The following is a 23,658-nucleotide window of genomic DNA, read 5'->3' on the forward strand; positions in this document are numbered from 1 at the left end:
CTGCGGAGGAAGGACAGTCAGAGAGAGAGAGACACCGAGAGCCAAGCCTTATCCGGCGGTCTCCATGGCAACCGGCGCGAGCTGAGACGATTTCTCATTTAAAAAACGTGACGTTTCAACACGCCTGCCTCTTCCCTCTAACGACGACACGGCAGAAAAATCCAATCTGGGCAGTGATTGGATTACGGAGGCGAAGCCGGACCCGGTGAGAGAAAAGAAGTTTTCCCAACGGACGGAAACCAGAACATTAAATTAGGAATATACAGAACCAGGGACGCTGGCAGAACGAAGAGAATCATCAACTCAATCTTAGGATTTTGACTTAAATTTTAGAAATCTGATTTTAATTTCACAATTCTGACTTTTTTCTCAGAATTTCAAACTTAATTTTATTATTCAGAATTTTTCCTAAATTTTATAATTCTGACTTTTTCTTTGGATTTGGAGATTTAATCTTAAAATTTTGATTGAAATTTTAGAATTCCGATTTTAACCTTCAAATTTTGACTTAAATTTTAAAACTCTGACTTTAATTTCAGAATCCTGACTTGTATTCTCAGAATTTAGGTCTTTTACCCCAAAACCAAATCTTGTTGGTGGTTTTTGGATCACCTTGAGTCCAACTTTCCACCATCTGAGCCACTTTCTCCCTGGAGTGACTGAAAACTGTCCAGGATGGTCAGAAACAGAAAACTGGCCCAGGAACCAGCAGAAAACTGGAAGTGACTAAACAGCAGCAGAAGCTGGCGGTTCTAGTGGATCTACTTTCTGTCTGGTACCAGACCTTGTGGCAGACGGCTTGAGAGACGAGGACCGGGTTGGAACCGGCATCGGTCTCCCTCTGGAGTCCACCGGGTCGGCGCTTTTAGAGCGCGGAACAGTTCTTCCTGAAAAACAGATCAAACTGAACAGATTCTCTGGAGTGTTCTCTGAACAGTTCTTCCTGAAAAACAGATCAAACTGAACACATTCTTTGTCGCTTCAGACGGATGATCAGAAAACTCACCATCTTCCAGGTAAACATATGGGGTGGGACCATCGTCTGAAAACGTAGAAGAAGAAAAAAGCAGAAGAAGAAGAAGGAGGAGGAGGAATGTTAAGTTGCTTTTGATAAAACATTTAAATTTGGTCTCATATTAATATTTTCTCTTAATGTTTCATTAAATTGGTTCTTTCATCAGATTGGAATAACTCTACGACAAGCATCTTAATGAGATTAGAGTTTAGAAACTATAGTGGATTTATTCTGGATTACAGGGTCAAAATTATACATGCAGTTTTATTGCCTCCACACAATAATATGCAGCTTTTAAAATTGAAATTAGTTGTCCAGAGAAACATAATAATAATAATAACTTCGGTCAAAAATGCTAAAGAATTTGTGTTTTAAACTGTAAATGTTTTTATGTAATATATACAGAGCATTTTCACAAAGAATAGCATTAATAATGTTAAGAATATTCCTTTTTTAAGTATTTCTTCCTCCTATGCTCGCAAAGTTTGCACTTTTTAAAAATAATTGTCAAATAAAAATTATACTTTCTACTGATAATTTGTATTTATTCCTTTTGTGTAAAAAGTTTGATAACTTTCTTTTAAAACCTAAAAACAAAAATGAAAATGCTTTTTTAAATTTAAAAACAAACTATTTTAATGATCTAAGCTGAATAAGCTAATTTGTTTCTAAACTAGTTTTGTTTAGTTTAACAAAAAATAATCAAAAACGTTTTAGATCTTTAAAAACTGGTTCGATTACACTCAGATATTTTTAAATTTATATTTTGCATGAGACAGAGGCACATTTAAACTTATTGTTTGAAAAAGCTCTACTTTTTTTATAAGCGGTTAAACAGGTGATCTGATTCTAATAAAATAAGATAATCCAAATAAATATATAAAGTTTATTAAGTCGTCATATTAAAGAAACATAAATAAATTAAGTTTCAGAAACTTAATTTAAGCCAAGTAACAAATTAACTTTTTTTTAAAAGTTGGAGGTTCGTTCGGTTTTTTCAGTGCAGTTTTCTCTGCAACTTAAAACTGCAATATTTTAAATATGACTGAGTTTCTGTTTCTGAGGTTTTATTCATTATTTCAACTCTGAATTTGAGAGAAAATCTACCATAGATTCAGATTTGTGCGTCCAATTCTTGTTCTTATGAATCATTAAAGTTGCCTGTCGTATAATCCTATCATCCACCTGAGAGAACCGTTCAAAATAACCCAAAAAAGCCACAAAGCGACAGGAAAGCCGAGGGAATGCAGACGTCTTGATTTTAAGCAAGAAATACATTTAAGATCTCTAAATAATTCAAAACACATTAAAGTTTAAGGCTTTTTTAGCTTTCCATTAGGTCCAGCATCACAGGATCGCCGACTCAATCAAAGAGGGTCAAATCAAAGCTTTTTACAGGAAGCATCGCTCGGCTAAAACTGGGGTTTGAATTAATAATGAGGCATGAAGCTGAGGCAAAGCACTCAGAGCTATAAAAACACCCATATTTTTGTCAAATATTAGTTACAGGAGGATTAACAATTCATATCCAGACCACTTAAACATCAAACAAATTTCTCCACGTTTAAATCTTAGTTTACTCACTAGAAATAAATATGTAAATAAATGACATTGAACTGAGATAAATCTGAACACTGATAATGAAAAGTAAAGAAAATGTTCTGTGGAGCAGCAGCTCTCATCACAGGTCGGGAGCACCACCTAGTGGTCACAACTCAGCACTACAACCAATGATGAACAATATTTTTGAAACAATTAATAACAAAAAGGAAAATAAGTGAAATAAGGACCAAAATAGAAAAGTTAGAATCTGTGAAGGCGACAGAATTTTAAAGGAGTGGAGCATCCTGGCCAACATCCTATCTGTGTTTGTGCTGATTATTTAGAGCCAGTCTCAGTTAAATAATTACCTAAACAACCAAAAAAGAAAACTTTATAAATGGTACTAAATGTTTAACTGGAGCTTCAGATGGAAACGTCATCATGACTAAATGTGATTTTTCTCGTACTATTTCCAACCGCTATACGAGGTTATTGTAATTCTTTAAATATTCAGACGATCATAGGAGCAAAGTTTGGGGAACAAATGTGTTTATTTACCAAAAATAAAAGCTTTTATATGGGTGAAGTATTTAACAGACCAAAATAACACATACAGGACTGTTACGGCTACTGTAGACAGAAAAAAACGAGTTGAGTAAATTTCCACCCCCCAAAAAATTATTTAAGATTAATCACAGAAATTTTCTAGAAAAAACTTGCAAATTTCTGAGTTTCAAAAGTTGAAAATTTGCTAGAAAAAACAAAAACTTTTAGAATAATCTCAGAAATTTTTGAGAAAAAACTTGTTTTCCTCGTTAAATTAAGATATTTATTCTCATTTTGTACTCAGGATGTCCCTCCAAACACTGGATGTCCAACAACAACCTCGGTTAGTTGCAACAACAGACTAAAAACACAGCAGAACCTGCAGGCTGATTAGTTTTGATGAATTTAAATTAAATATTGTCATTTGGACATCGCTGTGTTGTTCATGCTGCAAAGCATCCAAGGTAGATGACGCATGCTAGGTGCTACAGAGCTAGCTCCGTCCAGCCAGAACAGTAATTTTTGATCAGTGAAAAATATTCAGTCCTTTCCATTTGAACCAGAAATTGAAATACAAGTTAACACAGAAACGACAAGCAGAAATGAAGATGATGAGGACCAAACGGAGGAAGAGGGGAAAGAAAATCTGGTGTTTGTGCGGCTGCAACTCAGGAATGCTAACCAGAGAGGAGAGCAACAAGCTCCAAGGAAAGCTGTTTACGGTAAGCATGGATCAAAATATTTTCTCACCTATTAAAATGGAGAGCTACAAAAAGAGCTAGAGACGGTTAATTTTCACGTTAAACATCCATTTATTTTATCATCCATTTTATTTATTATCTTCACATTTGTTTTGATTTTGCTTTAGCTCCTGCTTATGGTGTTAGCTTGCGCCTGCTAACCGCTGTTAGCTCCTGCTTAAGGTGTTAGCTCCCGCTAACGGTGTTAGCTCTTTCTTATGGTGTTCGCTCTCTCCTGCTAACGGTGTTAGCTCCTGCTAATATAGTAAACAGTGGAGCAGAAGCTAATCATGTTTGTTTCAGTAAAGATCTTATGCTAATATAAAAACGTATATTGTTCACATTATCTTTGTATATTTTGTTTATAAACTTGATTTCACCATAACCTACCAACATGCATTGCGTTTATGAGAAATATAGTAAAAAAAATACCCAATTTTTAAAAAAGTAATTATGAATTATTACATATCACAAACTAAAACATTTGGATTAACAGGAAAATTACAACATTAGCTTATGTTTATTTAAATTTGAACGTTTATGTCCAAATTTACCTGAAATTTCAAAAAAGCCTTGCTGATCCTCCTCCAGCCGCATTGAATCAGTTTAATGATTATTTCCAAATGTGGCTGGAGGCTCAGAGGTTTGGACAAACACCAGAAAAAAATTTGTTAAAGAGTTTCTGTGTTTCTGCAGACTGGAGGAACCGGAGCTGAAGATGGCTGCAAATTAGTAAAAGCCAATGAGAGCACGGCTGCCGCCATCGATACCTTTTGGGGTCATGCGAATGTCAAAGGTCTCGGGGAAAATGTAGGTGGGGCGGTAGGGGTTTTCCTCAAAAGGCTCTGAGCACAGTGAGACAGAGGACATGAGGGACAGGGACACACGCTGGACAGCCACAGGGACACCCAACTGACGACTCCGGCTCAGAAAAACAGACTTACCGGGTAATTTATGGATCTGTTTGAACATGGTCTTATACCAGTCCTTGGACTTTTCAGTGTTCTGAAATTAAAATGTGAGAAATTAGAAACAGATCATCTAGAGATTACAATGATAATCAGAACGCACTGCAAAAACACAAATATTACCAGGTATTTTCTGTAATTTCTAGGGGAAATAATTTTGGGCACTTGAAATAAGACAAAACTAACTTACAAGCAACTTTTCAGTTTGTTTTAAGTTAATAAATCCTTAATATTGATGAAAAAGTACTGATTCCATTATTTCACATATAACTAGGCCTGCAACGTAACATTTTGTGATAGTAAAATGATAATATTGTTGTTTTGTGACCATTTTCAAGTAGTATAATTTTAATAGCATAAGAATACATTGTCAACGATCAATTAATTTTAAATTCTAATGAACATTTAACACTGGAACAGGAAAGCATTTTAAATATCAAAAATAAATCAACAAACAATAGAAACAAATAAAACGAATTATGAGAAAAACAATAAATCATGCAAATGGTTTAGACTTAATTTTAATTTATCTTGTGATTAATTGATTTATTGCAATAAATTATAACAAGACATTTTTCCTTTGCTAAAAGTGGGACTAGAACTTTTTCATCAATATGAAGGATTTATTAACTTAAAACAACCTAGCTTAAATTGATAAAAATTACTTTAAAGTTAGCTTCCTCCCCCCCACCCCACCCCAAAATATTTTACACTATAAACCAGACCAAAAATACTTGGTAAGATTTTGTGTTTTTGCAGTGTAGTCATCAATAACAGAAGATTAACTGGTAACCCTGATGGAAATATGTCTGTTTTCCACAGAGGAGTAAAGAAAATGTGGCTTCTGTGAACAGAGCGGTCTTTATTAGTCCGCAGTGAGTAAATCTGTCTCCATCAGACAGAGGCTGTGGTTGCTCACCCGAACAGGCACAATGGGTTTGCTCATGGGGCCGCGGACGGGGGAGTGCAGCGACAGCCGCAGCCTCGTCCCGTCCATGTCGGAGCCGGGACTCACACAGTCCCTGCTGGGATCGGGGCCTTTGTCTGGGGCCGGCTCTGAAAAGCACAGCAGACCAGAAACAGAACAGAACACAGAGGAGAGAAACATTAAGGCGACAGACAAACCAAGGACCTCATGCAGACCAGAGGCAGTTTCAGTAAACTGTTAGATTCACTCCAAGCTGACATTTTTTTCTGTTAATTCTAATGATTTAACTCTAAATTTAGCCTCACCAATAAAAATAATTTTTATACGCTTCTATGGGATCACATTATGAGAGTTTCGTATCAGCCAATACTGATAACTACTGATCAGAGTTTTTTTTGTTTTTAATATCAGTTATTTTTAAGCAAAGTGGCGAAACATTAAACTGCTGCTGTGCATGTTACTCAACAGGTCGTTGCTAGGCAACCAAAGAATGAGCGAGTTGCTAGGTAACCAAAGAGTGAGTGAGTCAGTTGATTCCACCAACTTCACTCTGTTTAGCTACCAGAATGAAGCGGACCGTCTTCAAATCTATCAAATGTTTTGTGGTATGTTTGTGCTGCGATCGTGTTAAAGATGTTGATAAAAAAGATCCAGAGGTCATCAGAGGTCATTATCAATATCTTTGAAGCAAAAGCAGCACAAATGTAGCCCAGTTCATTCGCATCGAATTTGTTTGATATTGTACATGTGAGTATGGGGTCAGAGGTCAGAGTATGGGCAGCTGACCTCTGACGACCTCTGGAAACTTTATTTAATAGTATCTTTAAAATGATAGCGGCACAAACAAAAATGGGTACAAACGTACCACAGACATTTATCAATTGTGTTGGATTGGACTAATGTTGGGGGGGCTGGTTGACCTTTTAACCTTTAAACTTTTATTAATATAATCAAAGCAAAAGCAGCACAAACAAAAAAAGGCTGCAAAAATGTAGTCAAGTTGATTGACACCAAAAATGTCTGATTTGAAGACATATCAGACCTTTTAAAATAAATTATATACTCTAGCAAATAATTAATCAATCACTTTTTTGGTGGACCAAGTGCAATAAAATTGGCGCTGGTTGACCTTGTATGACCTCCAGAAACATTTAGTAATATCTTTAAAATTTTGGTGCACAAATGTCTGACACAAATTTTGTTAGATTTGACAAAAAGGGGAACCAACTTCACTCAGGTAACAGATGAAAAACAACAAATATCGTTATTGAGCTCATATGTCTATTTATTCAATAATTCAGCAGGAAAAGGGCTTCAAGATAGAAAATGTTGCTTATTTTGTTTTTAATTTTCAGTTAAAATGTGATTAATTAATTATAGAACCTGCAATTAAACTAAATATACAACTATAATGTGATGATTGTTGTTACAAGTCCAAACTGTTGCAATGAGGAGAATAAATGAAGCATGACTGCAGAACTTTTTAAATATTTCACAGCTGTGCAGGAGTCTGCATGACAGTAACTGTTATCATAGGAGTGTGAATGAGGCACATTATGGCGGTTTATTACGATGGATATGTGAGAAATGTTTCTGTGTTCATGTCGTCCAACATGGACGCTACAATCAGAACGGCGACGCCTCTGTGTGAAAGCAAACAGAACCTCTCAGTTCTGGGCTTTCACATGTCAGGACATCGCAGAAATAATCTCATCTTTCAATCTGATCTTAAGTTGGCAAAAACACTCACAGGAGATTCCACACTGACTGTTTATAAAACAAAACCCAAGAGAAAACGGAGGAAACAAACAAACCTTTTAATCTATCGATTATTCTGACAAATAATCGATTAATCGGATAAGAAAAAGCATATGCCACAGATTTTTCATTTCATTTTTCATTTTATATAACTAATTTAGCAATGTATTTCTAAAATTGTATAAAAAGGATTAAAGGGTTAAATAAAAAACCTGCAGAATGTGCCAATTTTTATCCAATTAATCAAATAGTAATCGATTAATCAATTACTAAAGCAATCATTAGCTTCAGCCCTGCAGACATACGTGTATGCTAACCCAATCTGTGGGGGATTAGAAAAGTCATGATGATGATCATGATCATGATCACCATCATGATCATCATCATCATCATCATCATGATGATCATCAAACTGAACAAATGTCCTTGCTGCCTTCCTCAGGCGCCGCTGGCTCCAACAATTGTTCAGTAGGTGGGAATGTGAATGTGACCCTCGGCTGGTTTCCAGCATCACTCTGCCTCTGTCAGCTGGTTTTATTCCCACAATGCATTCTGGCGCCAAATGTTTCCTAGGTGAGCATCCTGTCTGGTCTGCAGCCACACAGCCTCAAATCCAACAAACTGGCATAAACTCTGTGTCCTCAAACCAACTCAAATCGTTCCAACAGTTTTTCTGCTTTTGTCTCACCGAAGCTGAGGAACAAATATTCAGTAGTTGGCTAATACCACTGACACACGCTAACATGAAGAGAAGGAATGTCTTCTTCAGGAGAAAAGTGGAAATGAAACCAAATTCCTTGTTTATGTGCAGAAACATGGTGAATAAAACTGATTCTGATGCAAATGAACACATGAAACCTGATTGGTCAGCAGAGCCATCAGATGTTTACATCATGTCGTTCATAGATTAGCGTTTCTGTTCACACTCCATGTCAGCAGATGACAGAAATTCTCCTTTTCTTCTTTTACAATAAATCAATTAATCGCATCATAAATTTAAATAATTTCCATTTGCATGATTTATTGTTTTTCTATTTTTCTCCCTCTTTCTATGAAAAACCAGATGATAAAACTCTTCAGTCGGGTGCTTTGGTCTCAACTAGCCCAATTGTTGAAGGACAATTTTGTTTATAGAAACTTCATAGTTCATTTTATTTGTTGTTTTTGTTTATTTATTTTGGATTTAAGATGTTTTCCAGTTCCGGTGTCAAATGTTAATCAGAATTTAATGTGTATTGATCTTTAATGATGTGTTCCTGCATTATTACCTTAATATTACATAAAAATGGTCTATAAACGACAATATTATCGTTTATCACAATAACTTCTGGGACAATTTATCGTCCAGCAAAATGTGTTACGGTGATAGGCTTTTCTACAGCAGGCATTAAAATATATACTGTATGTTTTTCTTGTTGATTGCTTCACTTTAATTTTTTTAAAAACAGGGCATCACACATTAATTAACATTACAAGATCATTTCCATCTCTAGTGCCAGATAATTAAACAATTGTTTGCAATTTGTAGTTTATAGTGGTTCAATAACGGCACTAAAAATAGAGCCGCATACAGCTAGCTATGCTAAGCTAAACAGGCTAATCGTGCAGCTAGCGTGTCATAAACAACAGTAACAAACAAACTTAAACATGCTAAACAGATCCATGTGTTTTATTTGTGTTATTCCAGTTTTGTTCATTATTTTCTAATATTGAAGTGAATTTAGAGGAAATTGCAATTTTAGTCTTTTTAGAGCCAAAATCATTACATTGAAAGAACTTGGGGGGGCACAAAAGTTTTTTAAAAGAAACTTTTTGTGCCTTTTTTATCTGCTCAATAAACTAAAGTAACACTTTAAATAGTTGTAAATACAAAACCTAGAAAAGGTTTTGCATGATTGCGTTGTAAAACAGGTTTCTCACTTTTGGGGTTGATTATCTCCTTATTTGGCCTGAATGCTTTGCATTTAGAAAAAGTATGTCTGTGTTTAGTTACGCCAAAATCAAGACAAATGCAGAAACATCTTGATATTTTTAAAAAATGTTTTTCTCTGTAGAAAATGTTGCTCTACAAGATGAAATAAAGCTTGCATTGAGGTCAGGGGGCCGCACAAAATCCTACAGAGGGCCAGAAAGGGCCCCCGGACCGCACTTTGGACACCCCGGGCCAACAGTTTTTGCCCCCTAAGAAAACAAATGTAGACACGTTGTCTCTGTGTGCAGAAGATCTAAGTTTCTGCCTGATGAAAAGGTAAGTAAATGTGCTGCTGAAACCTGAGCGCATACCTTCGAAGTGAGGCAGATTCTTTTGCTGCTCTGTGGCGAGAGAGAGACAAACGGTGAAAAGTGACTCAGCAGCCAAAGCTGAAGTGTGAAAGCATCAGTTTGGTTAGAGACGCAGAAACAGAACGACAAGCGTGCCTCACAAGTTGGTGATGGGTCAGAAACAGCAGCTCCTGCTGCGGCTCACCTCTGTTGTGCTGCAGCAGGACGATGGTGGGGTTGACTGAACTGGTGCGGGGATAAACACAACCGGGAGCCGAGGGGTTAACGTACAGAGCATCTGGAGGAGAAGCAGCTTCGTTTTCGCTTATGCTTCTGGGTGAAAAGGCCTAAAAAATGCAGAGAAAACAGAAATGAACGGTATGTTTCCATAAACCTGGAGAAGCGGGCCGAGGTTAAACGAGGTGAAGTGATCCTACCTGGCACCGGGTGTTGCTCTCAGGAGGTAAATGAGGCGCGTTGCTGCTGCCGTCCTCGGCTGCTCCTGCTCTGGATCCGTCTCCATTAATCTGGCCGGTCCAGCTGCCTGAAACGAGTCCAGAACACTCTGAGCACGGCGGCCGCTACTGCAGCAGGACAAACACTGGGGGAGGCACTGAAAGGTGTGGCATGTCAGTGAACCACAGCAGACAAATACAACGGAGGATCAGGGACATTTCACAAGAAAGAGACAAGAAAAAGGTCAATATCTGCCAAAAAAATCTGAACATTTATAGAAAAAAACAAAGAAATTTTTACGTTTGAAAAGTGGAAAAATTGCTAGAAATAAATCAGCCATTTTTAGATTGATGTCAGAAAATTTGTAGAACAAACTTGGAAATTTCTGAAATTTTGCTAGAAGAAGCTCTAAACCTTTAAATTAATCTCAGAAATATTCCAGAAGAAATTGGAAATTTCAGATTTTGAAAAGTCAGAGATTTTCTAAAAAAAAACTTTTGACATTTTTAGATTCACCCCACAAATTTTCCAGAGAAAACAAGGACATTTCCAAGCTTTAAAAGATGAAAAATTGATAGAAAAAAATTTGGAAATTAATCTCACAAATTTTCTAGAAACACATTGATGTTTCTGAGTTTGAAAAGTCAATAATTTTCTAGAGAAAACTCAAAGTCTGAGATTAATCTAAAATTTTCTAGAGAAAGCATGAACGTTTCTGAGTTTGGAAAGTGAAACATTTGCTAAAAATATTTATTGACTTGGATTAATTTAAAGAATTTTTCTGGAAAAAATAAGCAAATTTCTAAATCTGAAAAGTCAAAAAACTGCTAGAATTTATTTATTTTTGATGTTTTGAGATTAATCCCAAATTGTGAATTTAAAAAGTAAGAAAAATTTGACTTTTCAAACTCCAAAAACTTCAGGGTTTTTTTTCAATAAATTTCTGAGTTTTTTGCCATGATTTAGTCCCTGTTTTTAAAACGCTGTTGCAGATAACTGCTGCTGCTGCTGCATGTCCTCTGTTTCCGCCCAGTGTGGGTTTTTTTCTTTGGTGAGCTTCACTCACAGAAAAGTGGGAAAAAAAAGATTCTCCCACAATCTCTGAACTTTGTGAGGAGAACAAAAAGCCTTTTCAGACAGATGCAAAGATCGTTTGTTCCAGTGGCCTTTTTAATCCCGCTGCGCAACAATTAAAGCATCTCCCTGTTTCCAGCCCGGTTCTGAAGGGTTCTGAGCAACAAACGAGCCCACAGTAGCGGATCTGCGGTCCGGAGCGCAGCGTGGGCAGGAAGAACGCTCTTTGACATTTGCATGAAAATATGAGCAATCGGTTCTGAGAGTCCATCCACTGAAACGCTCTGGGTCAGAGCTTAGCGAAGCCTCTTTACAACATGATGAAATGTCATCTTCTGCACTCAGTCATGCGATTATTGCCCCACGCTAAATATTATTTCGTCATGCACAGAGCTGCAGTGAAAAAGCCCGACGTACTTGTAGCTGCGATGACATTCGGCTCGTCGCCGTCGTCGTCGTCGATGTGGACGAGGGTCGCCCTCAGGGTCACCACGCCTTTCCCTTTGCACACTCTGCTCGGGTCCAAATCTGAAAAAGGTTCATCCCGATGAAAACGAAGCGGCTTTAGAGCCGGGATTGTTTCAAAGCTGCAGGGAGTTCCTGGAATAGATCCGGCTCATCAGAACCAGGCCATCACATTAAAACGCCGTGAAGCTAATTAACACAAAGTTAGCTGCTGAGCTGAAGCAGATGGAGGCTCGGGTAAGGATGAGTAAAACAACATAAAAAATTTTTTTATCTTTTTTTAAAGCAGTAGGATGACCTCACAGTGAAAAAATGGAAAAATCCAACCTTTAATTCAACTGCATTTATTGAGCTTGGTGGAAAAAAAGAATATTGAAGAAGTAACTATTAATCAACAGTGCAAATTAATCACTAATTTCAAATATGAATTGATGAATTGATGTATTAGTAATATAAAGAGGGACAGTTCCTTTATTATCACTAGATCATAAAATCACAGCTTCTGTGAAACATGACCTCAGTTTGACCCCAGTTTGACCTCCGTTTGAACTGCTGTAGTGAGTCAGACTCAATAAAGATTCCTGTTAAATTTAGCTAAAAGATGCTAGGGGAGAAAGTAGGCTACATTTCTGTCTTAGCTTTAGATGAGAGCTACATTAGCTAAGCTAACTGTGCTAATTCGGCAGCAAGTATTACAGTAAATATCACTGCTACTTATCTTAGCATTACACAGAGGTGGATAGAGTACTCAAAAATTTGAATCGATTAATACTTGTAATGTACTTATATTGTTTATAAGATAGGAAAGGGGAAGAGTTAGCTCTATGCTAGTGGTTTGCCTCTTGTTGTCATAGCAACTCCAACTACGTGCAGAAGCGCGACGTCACAAGAGAACACCCAGAGGAAGCCGTTTCTGTGCTAACGGAGAAGCTAACAGCTACCGGTTTTATTTCTGCTCTTTGTGGTTCAGCCCAACAGTGGCAAAGGAAATAAAGGGAAACTTCAAGTTAGTATTTCAGTTTATAAGGCTGTATTTTAATTAGAATATCTTAGATATGATCTATTAAAATCTCTGCTACTGGTTCTCTGTTCCTGGAAGAAATTATGCTGCTTGTCACCTGCATTAGAATAAAACATCTTACTTAACCAAATGTTGCTTTTTATACAGTCTTTTCCACTATTATTATTTTAGTAATCAATTATTTTTTTTACAATTAATCAGAAAAAAATTTGTCTGATTAATCTGCATATTTTGCAGATTTTTTTTATTGTGCCACTTAAATACATTAATAGATAAAAACCCAAATGATTAAATGTCTTTTATAAATAAAAAACCAAACATTTCTGTGTCTAAAATTTAAGAATAATAATTACTTTAGTGAAAGTTTGATCACTGGTAGCAAAGGATGCATCTGCAGCTAAAAAATACTTCCAAAATCAACGTGAGAAAAGCTCGGTCCGTTCTGCTGGACTTAAAATCAATGTAATGATATGGTGATTAAAATCTTAAATGCAAAACTAATATAGTTATTGTTGAGTTTGGCTGGACTACTGCTCTGAGTGTGCTGTTCTTTCAGGAAATGGCCTTGATTAGAGTCTATTTACTCCAGTTAAAGATTAATCCATCACTAAATTAGTTATTTCAACAACTGATTCATCTGATTAACCGTTTCAGCTCTAAACCTAACCACACAGTTTGCTAAACTCTACATGCCTACATTGGAAAGCATGTGACCAAGACAACACAGACTTTCTCCTTTTTTTAAAACAAGATTCTGACATTTCAATAAAATATTCAATACTTTTTTTTTTACATTTCTGCACACAATATCTTCATTTTTTTAATTGAATAAAAATGTTTACAGTGTTAGAGTTTGGAGAAAGTAAAGGGAAACATCACCTGCGGAGGGAATCAGATCAGGAGAACCTTTCATGGTTGTTAAAGGAGTAATCCTGACAGCGCTCACTGCTCTGGGACCTGATCCTCAACAATCAGACAGAAAACAACAAGAAGGCCACATTTCAATTAAGAAACATCACATAATTACAGTTACAAACAGAAATCTGTACAGGCTCTAATCAGGAATCGTGTTTTTAGAGAAATCAGGCGGACTTACTGCGAGTTGAGCTTGTGCTGCCCTCTGCTGGAGGGCTCTGGAAGAGAAACAGAGAAAACCTTCAAACAGAGGAGATGAAATAATGGTGCAGCTACATAAAACAAACTCAGCTGCATGAAAATGACCACATCCAATTTATATTTCACTGCATTTTAAAAGAGTCTCATAATTTACAGCTGGAGAAAAATCCATTTTTGAGACTAAATTTAATAAAAATTGATTCTGTATCACATCCTCCCGAAACTGGAGAATAAAATCCAGCACATCGACAGAGGAGAGTAAAGTAGCCACAAATATTACTCAAGTAAGAGCAGAACTACTTCAACATATTTTTACTCAAGTAAAAGTAAAAAGTAACACAAAATTACTCAAGTAAGAGTAAAAAGGTATTTGGTAAAAAATCTGCTCAAGTACAGAGTAACTCATCAAATTATCAGTCATTTAATATTTAAAAATTACCTAATCAGATGGACCAAAATCTAAAGTTAAGTGGAAATTTTGGTGTTTTAAGGACCAAAATGAAAATAATTCATATCAGTAACAAAAAATTTAAAAAATCAGACAAAAGGACATTTTTCAATATCAGTTTCTTTCAAAAAAAGCATATAAAACTTTAACAAAAACTGCAGGTGTGTGTCTGTGTGTGGTGAATTTTTGGTTAAAACATGTTTGTTTGTCATTCAGTGGGTAGAAAATCCAGAAATCTTACTCAAGTAAGAGCAGAAATACTTCATAATGAAGTTACTCAAAGTACAGCGTAGTAGAAATATTCCTAAAAGTAATTTTTTTCAAAAACGTTACTCAATTAAAAGTAGTTGAGTAAATGTAACTAGATACTCTGCGCAAACATTACTGGTCCATAAAAGGCTTGAGCCGTTTTCCCCCTGAATGAGTGAACTGTATTTTCTTTACATGCAGATAATTTTAAGAGCAGATCTTCCTCTGTGCCGTCTGACAGTTAGAAGCATTAAAGTCTTGTTATGTTTGAATCTGTTCCTCCGTGTTTAAGTGTGTGTCTGCAGTAAAAACAGGAACGTCGCAGTAAACATGCAGCGGAGCAGCAACACCACAGCGGTCGCTCAGGAACACGCTGGCCTCCGCTTGTATTCAGCTGATTTAGGAGTCGCTCTCTTTCACAACGCCAAGAAACGGGCCAGTCGAGGTGCAGAGACTCAGAGTCACTCAGGCATGGACACAAAAACACCAACTGGGTTTTATTCAGGAGAGCAGAACTAAAAATTACCTGCTAGGATTAAAAAATAATTCATATTAAAGTAAGATGGGAAAGAGAGGGCAACTTAGAAACAGAAGAGGAATAAGCAATAATATGGAAATATTCGTGGCCATATAATAAATCAGTGGCATGGAAAGAATTTGGATGGAAAAACTTTGTTTATGATTCTTTATCACACCTGCTCAGAAATGCCAGTGTGATGGAAATCCTCCTATTGTTGGAGAAAATGCAGAAATCAAAATGAAAACCATTATCAAGTTTTTTGCGAATGTCTTAATTATAAAAGATTACTGCACTGCAAAAACACAAAATATTACCAAGTAATTTTGGTTGCGTTTCTAGTGAACATATCTCAGTTCACTTCAAATGAGACAAACTAACTTAAAAATATTTGTTTAGCAAGAAGATACATAAACTTGTTTTCAGTCAATAATTCCTTTATATTGTTAAATGTATTTGTTGCTCTGGCAGATTATTACACTTATAACAAGACATGTGTTTCTATGCTTTTAGGTAAATAATGGAACTAGACCTGGGTTGCTAGGCAACGGGCCGGGCTTGGCTGGCGTTGCTAGGTAACAGCGCAGGGCCAGTTACCCTGCCAGTGGAACTAGAACTTTTTCATTAATGTTAAGGAGTTATTTTCTTAAAACAAGCTCATATAGCTTGTTGAAAAGTTTCTTGTAAGTCAGTTTTGTCTTATTTCAAGTGTTTATCATAGTGAACTGATTTACTTTTCTTTTTTCTAAAGTCCTGTGTGGTAAAATTTGCTTCCTTGGTAATCAATAAAGATAAAAATGACATCTGCTCCAAACAATAACCGTACACTTTGTTGTTCCTGTGAGTGTGAGGCTGTGCTGTTCTGTCTGCTCCATGTTTACGAATAACCTGCAGGAGTGACGTTCCAGCTGGAAACCTCCAACAGGCCTGAGTGGACGAGGGGAAAATGGGAGCGACTCCAAAACGGCCTCCAGGGGAAAAACTCTCAGCCTTCACGCTGAGCTGTCCCTGAGAATCTGCAGCAGTGTATTTATTTTTCCTCCCTCTAATAAAATCAACTTGCTTCCTGACCCCCAGCAGCCCAGAGAGTCGATGCACCCCTGATCTCATGTCCTAAATAAATAATAAAACATTACGAGGCATTCCTTCCTCAGCTGCATCCTCACATGAACCCAGAGATGTTGGGTTTACAGCAGAGCGCCGTTCAACTTATGGAAGATAAAAAGACGATGACAGCTTGCAGAGTTTGGTTGGCCGTATAAACACAGGACAGCAGAGATCCCACAGGGCCTTTTTAGGAAGACACACTGGGGAGCAGAACGCCATCCATCCGTCCTGCCTGGTTCTGCTCGGGACAGAACAAACAGCTGAATCCAGCCAACATAAAGTAAAGTTCACAAAATGTAATGTCAGTATTTATAAACAGGAAAGTTGATGGTGGTAAAAGTCATTTCTCCCGCTAGCTACAGACTAGCGGGTTTGTTTTGCATGTATTTACCTGGAACGTCCTGCACTGTAATCCGCTTCCTGCTGTTGGAGTGGTCTCCGATCCACTTCACATACATTCAAACCACGGCAGAGTTCACTTCAACCCAACCAAAACCGAGGTTTTTATGCGGACCAGAGTTCACTCTTTTGAGTTCAACTGAACATTCACCTTTCACCAAATGAACCAGATTTTCTAGGTAAACGGACTGGAGTTTGATTAAAGCGGACTAAACACAGCTGAAGTGAATGTATCAAAGAAAGAGAATAGATAATGTGTTTTATAATTTTAAAAAAGATGGATTTGTAGGAACTTTTTAAAAAAATATCCAAAATAGGGAGTCACTTGTATAAAAATTTGGGCTGATTTTGATACCCGATGTTAAAGGTGACATTCTATGCTTCCTTGAACAGGTTAGGATACTTTTATGGGATATACCAAATATATTCATTACATTTTTTGCACAAAATCATTCTTAGATAATGAGATTTTAAAACCAGCTGACCAAACGTCTGAGTTCCGTTTGGGTTGCTAGGTGATGCGTGGAAGGTCGCTGGGGTTGCTAGGTAACGGGAAAGTTTCTGCTGATTTGGGTTCTTAAATTCAGAAGGTTTTTTGAAAGGGTTCAGTTTCCATATATCAAAAAACATTTATACATTTATTGCCAAAAATGGGAGATTTTTTGGTTTTTAAGCACTTGGGCTGTTTTTAGAAATAGTAGAAAAATAAAAGGAGGTACAAAAAGTGTTCAAATGTGAATTTTCCATAATACGTCCCCTTTAATATTGCTGTTATCGCTGATAAACAATATTTACAGATATTCTGTATATTGTATTTCACTAACCTTTCGACCTTGAAAAAAACGACCACGCCCTGACTTCACCACTGCTTCTCTGCTTCAGTTAAATTACCCATAATACTGTGATGCATCACTTTCACTGTCACATGACCAAACATATACCACATGACCAGCAACAAGAAGGAAACAAATATCAGCTGTTAATATCGGCCCAGTTTTATTCATCGGATCAATACCGATATGTTAGAAACGGACAAATATCGACCCGTATCGATGTTAGTGCCGATATATCATGCAATCCTGAATCAGAATAAAACTGAAAAACCTTCAAAGGTTTACTCAAACTGAGCCAGAAAATTAAACTTCTCGGCTGAGTTATTTGTTGCTGAATCAAACAGATGCCAGATAATTTGCTCTTTGTCTCATTTTCGCCATCTCTCCCGAACAAACAGAAGCATCCTGCTGAATGCTTTCGGGTCCAACAGAAACATCTTTCCAAAACAAACATTTCCCAAAAGGCAGCGGCCAGCTAGCTGACATTTCCTACCTGATGATGAGCACAGAAACTCCTCCGCCCAGAACATCAGCTCCTTCTGGAGCTCCGGGGGGGTTTTCTGTCCCGTCTGGGCGAGACCGTCCCGGTTCCGACCTTGACCCTCGCTATCTTGGAGGTTCTGTTTGTTTTTCCCAGCAGACCCGTCCAGATAGACCTGTCACCACATGCCACCTGGGAATGTGGCACCCACTCACCAACTGTGCAGGGCATCATCTAACCACTCCCTCCCACTCGACATGGAGACGGACGGGGCAGAGGAGGACAGACGGCTGGATGTCCTTCTGACTCCCAATGGACACTTTGGTGTGAGAGAAACGCTTTGCAGAGGTCAGAGGTCAGAGAGCGGACATTTACCTCATGTACTTTTTCTTGATTGTCCTCTGAAGATAAGTTATTTCTCAATGGTTTTCACAAGATTTAATTTTCTAATGATTTTCTTGAGATAACGAGTTACATTCCCAATCGTTTTCTTCAGATAATGAGATAATCTCATCTTAACGAGGGTGTAGACTTTGGAGAGCTAGTTTCATTTCATGCACATAAATCTCCGAAGCAACTGTCTACACTTGTAAAAATACTTTATATTAAGGCTGCAACTAACAATTATTTTAGTAATTCATTATTTCATTTACTTTCTGACAGGTAAACAATTAATCAGATGGAGGAAAGAATCCACCTGCAGCTAAAAAATATTCCTATCAACATGTTAAATATTGTTTCTGCTTGAACATCAGTACAGTTCAGAGGTGTTGATTATTTTTTGGTTTAACCGATTAATAATTTGATACAAAAAGGTGCTTAATACGACTTTTTAAACAGAATTTAAACCAGGTGGAGCTAAGACTGTGTTTTGAGGAGTTCTCATCAGGGTCAGTGGTTGGAGTAGTCGTCTTGAAGGTTGTAGGTTCGATTCCAGCTTCAACCTGACACATGTCGATGGGACCGAGAGATTGACCGATCATCTCTCCACATTTGGAGTTAACAGTAGTCACACCAATATTGTGACTTTTTTGTTATATTTGGCAAAGTTTCAGACAAAACAAATTGGTATCAGCCAAAATCGAAATCAGCAATCGTTGCAGTTCCAGTGTAAAACGCTTTGAGTGGTTAAAATTACTGGAAAATATAAGTTCAGTCCATTTACCATTTCTGAGTGGAACATATTTACAGATTTTTTTTTATTTAATTGTAAAATGTTTATATTTTTGTACAGTTTTGGCTTATTAAAGAACTGGCCTGTTTTGGAGTCTGTATGCTCCAGGTAACGATTAATCAACTACTAAATTGGTTTACGATTATTTCTAAAATCGATTAATCGTGATTAAATCAATTAATCGGCGTGTCTCTACTTTATATGTCTGTAGGTAAAATGCTGTCTTTTCTGAGCTGATATCTTCTAACAGCATTAAATGAAGCAAATCATCCTCCACGTTTCTGCTGTTTGCTCTGACAGCTAAACAAAGGCGAAGCTGTGATGTATGTCATGCAGGGGGTCCCTGTGTGCAACATCCCTCCGCACCGCGCTGTGTCAACACGAAGCAGCTCTCATCGCACGCCGCACTAGAGAGAGGTCGTTACATAAGCCCGTTTGACTTCTGCTTTGTCAACAAACGGCCGAGCAGCGCGGCGCTCGGATCTCACCGCCAGAGCTCCAAACATGGTTCGAACGAGGCGCTGCAGAGCTTTATCCCCCTAATGGAGAAGAGACCCCCACCGATGCTGCCGGCTCTCTTCCATAAACAGCTTCCACACTCGGCAGCGGCCTGGGATTCTGCACATTCCTGAGGCGAAGCTATTTGAAGTTCATTTCAAACAACTGCAGCACAAAGGAAGTGAATGTAAGACACAGAGAGCAGGAAAGCACCTGTACGGCTGACGGCAGCACACACACCCAGAATGTTGCTCTTCACACATTTTCTCACGTTTTATGTTTTTCAACATATTTTCAGAAAAATATTTTCTATCAGCTGCTTTTCATCTGATTAGGCCTGTCACAATCACAAATTTTGCTGGGTGATAAATCGTCCCAGAAGTTATAGCGATAAACGCTATATAACAGTAATAATGACAAAACAAATTCCATAAACTTTAAATTCTAGTACGGAACTGGAAGACATTTTAATTGTCCAAAATAAATAAACAAAACAACAAATAAAACAAATTATAAAATCAATTAATCACAATCAGAACAAGCTCAATAATTTATCATTTTTCTCCCTTCCTACCAAAAACTGGATGACAAAAGTCTTGAGTCTGGACCTTTGGTGTCCACTAGCCCTTTTGTTGAAGGACAATTTTGTTTACAAACACTTCATAATTCATTTTATTTGTTGTTTTGTTTATTTTGAATATTAAAATATCTTCCAGTTCCAGTATTAAATCTTAATCAGAATTTAAAGTTTATTCATCTTTGAGAAAGTGTTCTTGACTTATTATTATGCTATTACCATTATATTACTTGAAAATGATCTCAAAGCAACAATATTATCGTTTATCGCAATTTCTTCTGGGACAATTCCAGAAAAATCTGTTATCACGACATCACTATATCTGTATATTTACGTCTTCAAGAATATCAGCAACACATTCATAAAGTCAGAACGTTTTTAATTAGCCAGTTACATCATATTTCAGGAAAATATTTCAAGAAACGTCTGCTACTCCAGGATAAAAGGTCCTATTTAAAGGAGAGGCAAACCCACAGCTAACAAAGACGTGTGCCTGAGTGCTTGCAGAGGCTGATAAGCCCAGAGATCACTTAGCCGAAGGCGAGGGAACGTCCTGCGGAGGACCGCACTTGGCCGCGCACATCAAACTTTCTCTTCCAGCCTGCTTACAGCTTGCATGCTCGGCTTTTAGAGGCAACACCAAAAGAATCCCAATGAGCTGACAGTTTACAGAAAGTGATGAATCCTCCAGAGCAAATGCTCCAGGCTGCAGTCCAAGAGTGAGGATAAACACTGAACTGAATATCTAAGTAGCTCTCCACTCTCTTTAGAGGATTCACAGAGTGAAAAGTTCAAAATGAGGAGAAAGTCAGGCACAGGCAGAGAAGGGCAGAGCACCCAAAAACTGGCCTCAAGTAAAAGTAGAACTACTTCAACATATTTCTAGAACTACTTCAGCATATTTCTAGAACTACTTCAGCATATTTCTAGAACTACTTCAACATATTTCTAGAACTACTTCAACATATTTCTAGAACTACTTCAACATATTTCTAGAACTACTTCAACATATTTCTAGAACTACTTCAACATATTTCTAGAACTACTTCAGCATATTTCTAGAACTACTTCAGCATATTTCTAGAACTACTTCAACATATTTCTAGAACTACTTCAACATATTTCTAGAACTACTTCAACATATTCCTAGAACTACTTCAACATATTTCTAGAACTACTTCAACATATTTCTAGAACTACTTCAACATATTTCTAGAACTACTTCAGCATATTTCTAGAACTACTTCAACATATTTCTAGAACTACTTCAACATATTTCTAGAACTACTTCAACATATTTCTAGAACTACTTCAACATATTTCTAGAACTACTTCAACATATTTCTAGAACTACTTCAACATATTTCTAGAACTACTTCAACATATTTCTAGAACTACTTCAACATATTTCTAGAACTACTTCAACATATTCCTAGAACTACTTCAACATATTCCTAGAACTACTTCAACATATTCCTAGAACTACTTCAACATATTCCTAGAACTACTTCAACATATTCCTAGAACTACTTCAACATATTTCTAGAACTACTTCAACATATTTCTAGAACTACTTCAACATATTCCTAGAACTACTTCAACATATTCCTAGAACTACTTCAACATATTTCTAGAACTACTTCAACATATTTCTAGAACTACTTCAACATATTTCTAGAACTACTTCAACATATTTCTAGAACTACTTCAGCATATTTCTAGAACTACTTCAACATATTTCTAGAACTACTTCAACATATTTCTAGAACTACTTCAACATATTTCTAGAACTACTTCAACATATTTCTAGAACTACTTCAACATATTTCTAGAACTACTTCAGCATATTTCTAGAACTACTTCAACATATTTCTAGAACTACTTCAACATATTTCTAGAACTACTTCAACATATTTCTAGAACTACTTCAACATATTTCTAGAACTACTTCAACATATTTCTAGAACTACTTCAACATATTCCTAGAACTACTTCAACATATTCCTAGAACTACTTCAACATATTTCTAGAACTACTTCAACATATTTCTAGAACTACTTCAACATATTTCTAGAACTACTTCAACATATTTCTAGAACTACTTCAACATATTCCTAGAACTACTTCAACATATTTCTAGAACTACTTCAACATATTCCTAGAACTACTTCAACATATTCCTAGAACTACTTCAACATATTCCTAGAACTACTTCAACATATTTCTAGAACTACTTCAACATATTTCTAGAACTACTTCAACATATTCCTAGAACTACTTCAACGTATTTCTAGAACTACTTCAACATATTTCTAGAACTACTTCAACATATTTCTAGAACTACTTCAACATATTTCTAGAACTACTTCAACATATTCCTAGAACTACTTCAACATATTTCTAGAACTACTTCAACATATTTCTAGAACTACTTCAACATATTCCTAGAACTACTTCAACATATTTCTAGAACTACTTCAACATATTTCTAGAACTACTTCAACATATTTCTAGAACTACTTCAACATATTTCTAGAACTACTTCAACATATTTCTAGAACTACTTCAACATATTTCTAGAACTACTTCAACATATTTCTAGAACTACTTCAACATATTTCTAGAACTACTTCAACATATATCTAGAACTACTTCAACATATTCCTAGAACTACTTCAACATATTTCTAGAACTACTTCAACATATTCCTAGAACTACTTCAACATATTTCTAGAACTACTTCAACATATTTCTAGAACTACTTCAACATATATCTAGAACTACTTCAACATATTCCTAGAACTACTTCAACATATTCCTAGAACTACTTCAACATATTCCTAGAACTACTTCAACATATTTCTAGAACTACTTCAGCATATTTCTAGAACTACTTCAACATATTTCTAGAACTACTTCAACATATTTCTAGAACTACTTCAGCATATTTCTAGAACTACTTCAGCATATTTCTAGAACTACTTCAACATATTTCTAGAACTACTTCAACATATTTCTAGAACTACTTCAACATATTCCTAGAACTACTTCAACATATTTCTAGAACTACTTCAACATATTTCTAGAACTACTTCAACATATTTCTAGAACTACTTCAACATATTTCTAGAACTACTTCAACATATTTCTAGAACTACTTCAACATATTTCTAGAACTACTTCAACATATTCCTAGAACTACTTCAACATATTTCTAGAACTACTTCAACATATTCCTAGAACTACTTCAACATATTTCTAGAACTACTTCAACATATTTCTAGAACTACTTCAACATATTTCTAGAACTACTTCAACATATATCTAGAACTACTTCAACATATTTCTAGAACTACTTCAACATATTTCTAGAACTACTTCAACATATTTCTAGAACTACTTCAACATATTCCTAGAACTACTTCAACATATTTCTAGAACTACTTCAACATATTTCTAGAACTACTTCAACATATTCCTAGAA

At 36.4% G+C, this 23,658-nt stretch overlaps 1 protein-coding gene across 11 annotated transcripts in view; it reads right to left on the bottom strand.

The window, feature by feature from the left end:
* Window positions 1–23,658, bottom strand: part of sorbs1 (sorbin and SH3 domain containing 1) — a 73,830-nt gene that overhangs the window by 40,590 nt on the left and 9,582 nt on the right. For 8 of the 11 annotated variants that reach the window (XR_003594185.1, XR_003594184.1, XM_028007472.1 and 5 more), the window contains exons 2-12: window positions 13,872–13,908; window positions 13,655–13,738; window positions 11,707–11,817; window positions 10,197–10,303; window positions 9,965–10,106; window positions 9,781–9,810; window positions 5,731–5,867; window positions 4,788–4,848; window positions 4,614–4,688; window positions 1,007–1,042; window positions 785–887 (exon numbers count right to left, since the gene is read on the bottom strand). Coding sequence is in view for 9 of the 11 variants with exons in the window: in XM_028007472.1 (XP_027863273.1) it covers window positions 785–887; window positions 1,007–1,042; window positions 4,614–4,688; window positions 4,788–4,848; window positions 5,731–5,867; window positions 9,781–9,810; window positions 9,965–10,106; window positions 10,197–10,303; window positions 11,707–11,817; window positions 13,655–13,688 (836 nt within the window). In the remaining 2 variants the exon portion in view is untranslated. The remainder of the gene's footprint in view (window positions 1–784; window positions 888–1,006; window positions 1,043–4,613; window positions 4,689–4,787; window positions 4,849–5,730; window positions 5,868–9,780; window positions 9,811–9,964; window positions 10,107–10,196; window positions 10,304–11,706; window positions 11,818–13,654; window positions 13,739–13,871; window positions 13,909–23,658) is intronic. The other 3 variants (XM_028007468.1, XM_028007470.1, XM_028007471.1) reach the window with 3 other exon arrangements.

The sequence above is a fragment of the Xiphophorus couchianus genome, chromosome 22, assembly GCF_001444195.1.
Source record: "Xiphophorus couchianus chromosome 22, X_couchianus-1.0, whole genome shotgun sequence".
In the NCBI taxonomy this organism is placed as follows: domain Eukaryota; kingdom Metazoa; phylum Chordata; class Actinopteri; order Cyprinodontiformes; family Poeciliidae; genus Xiphophorus; species Xiphophorus couchianus.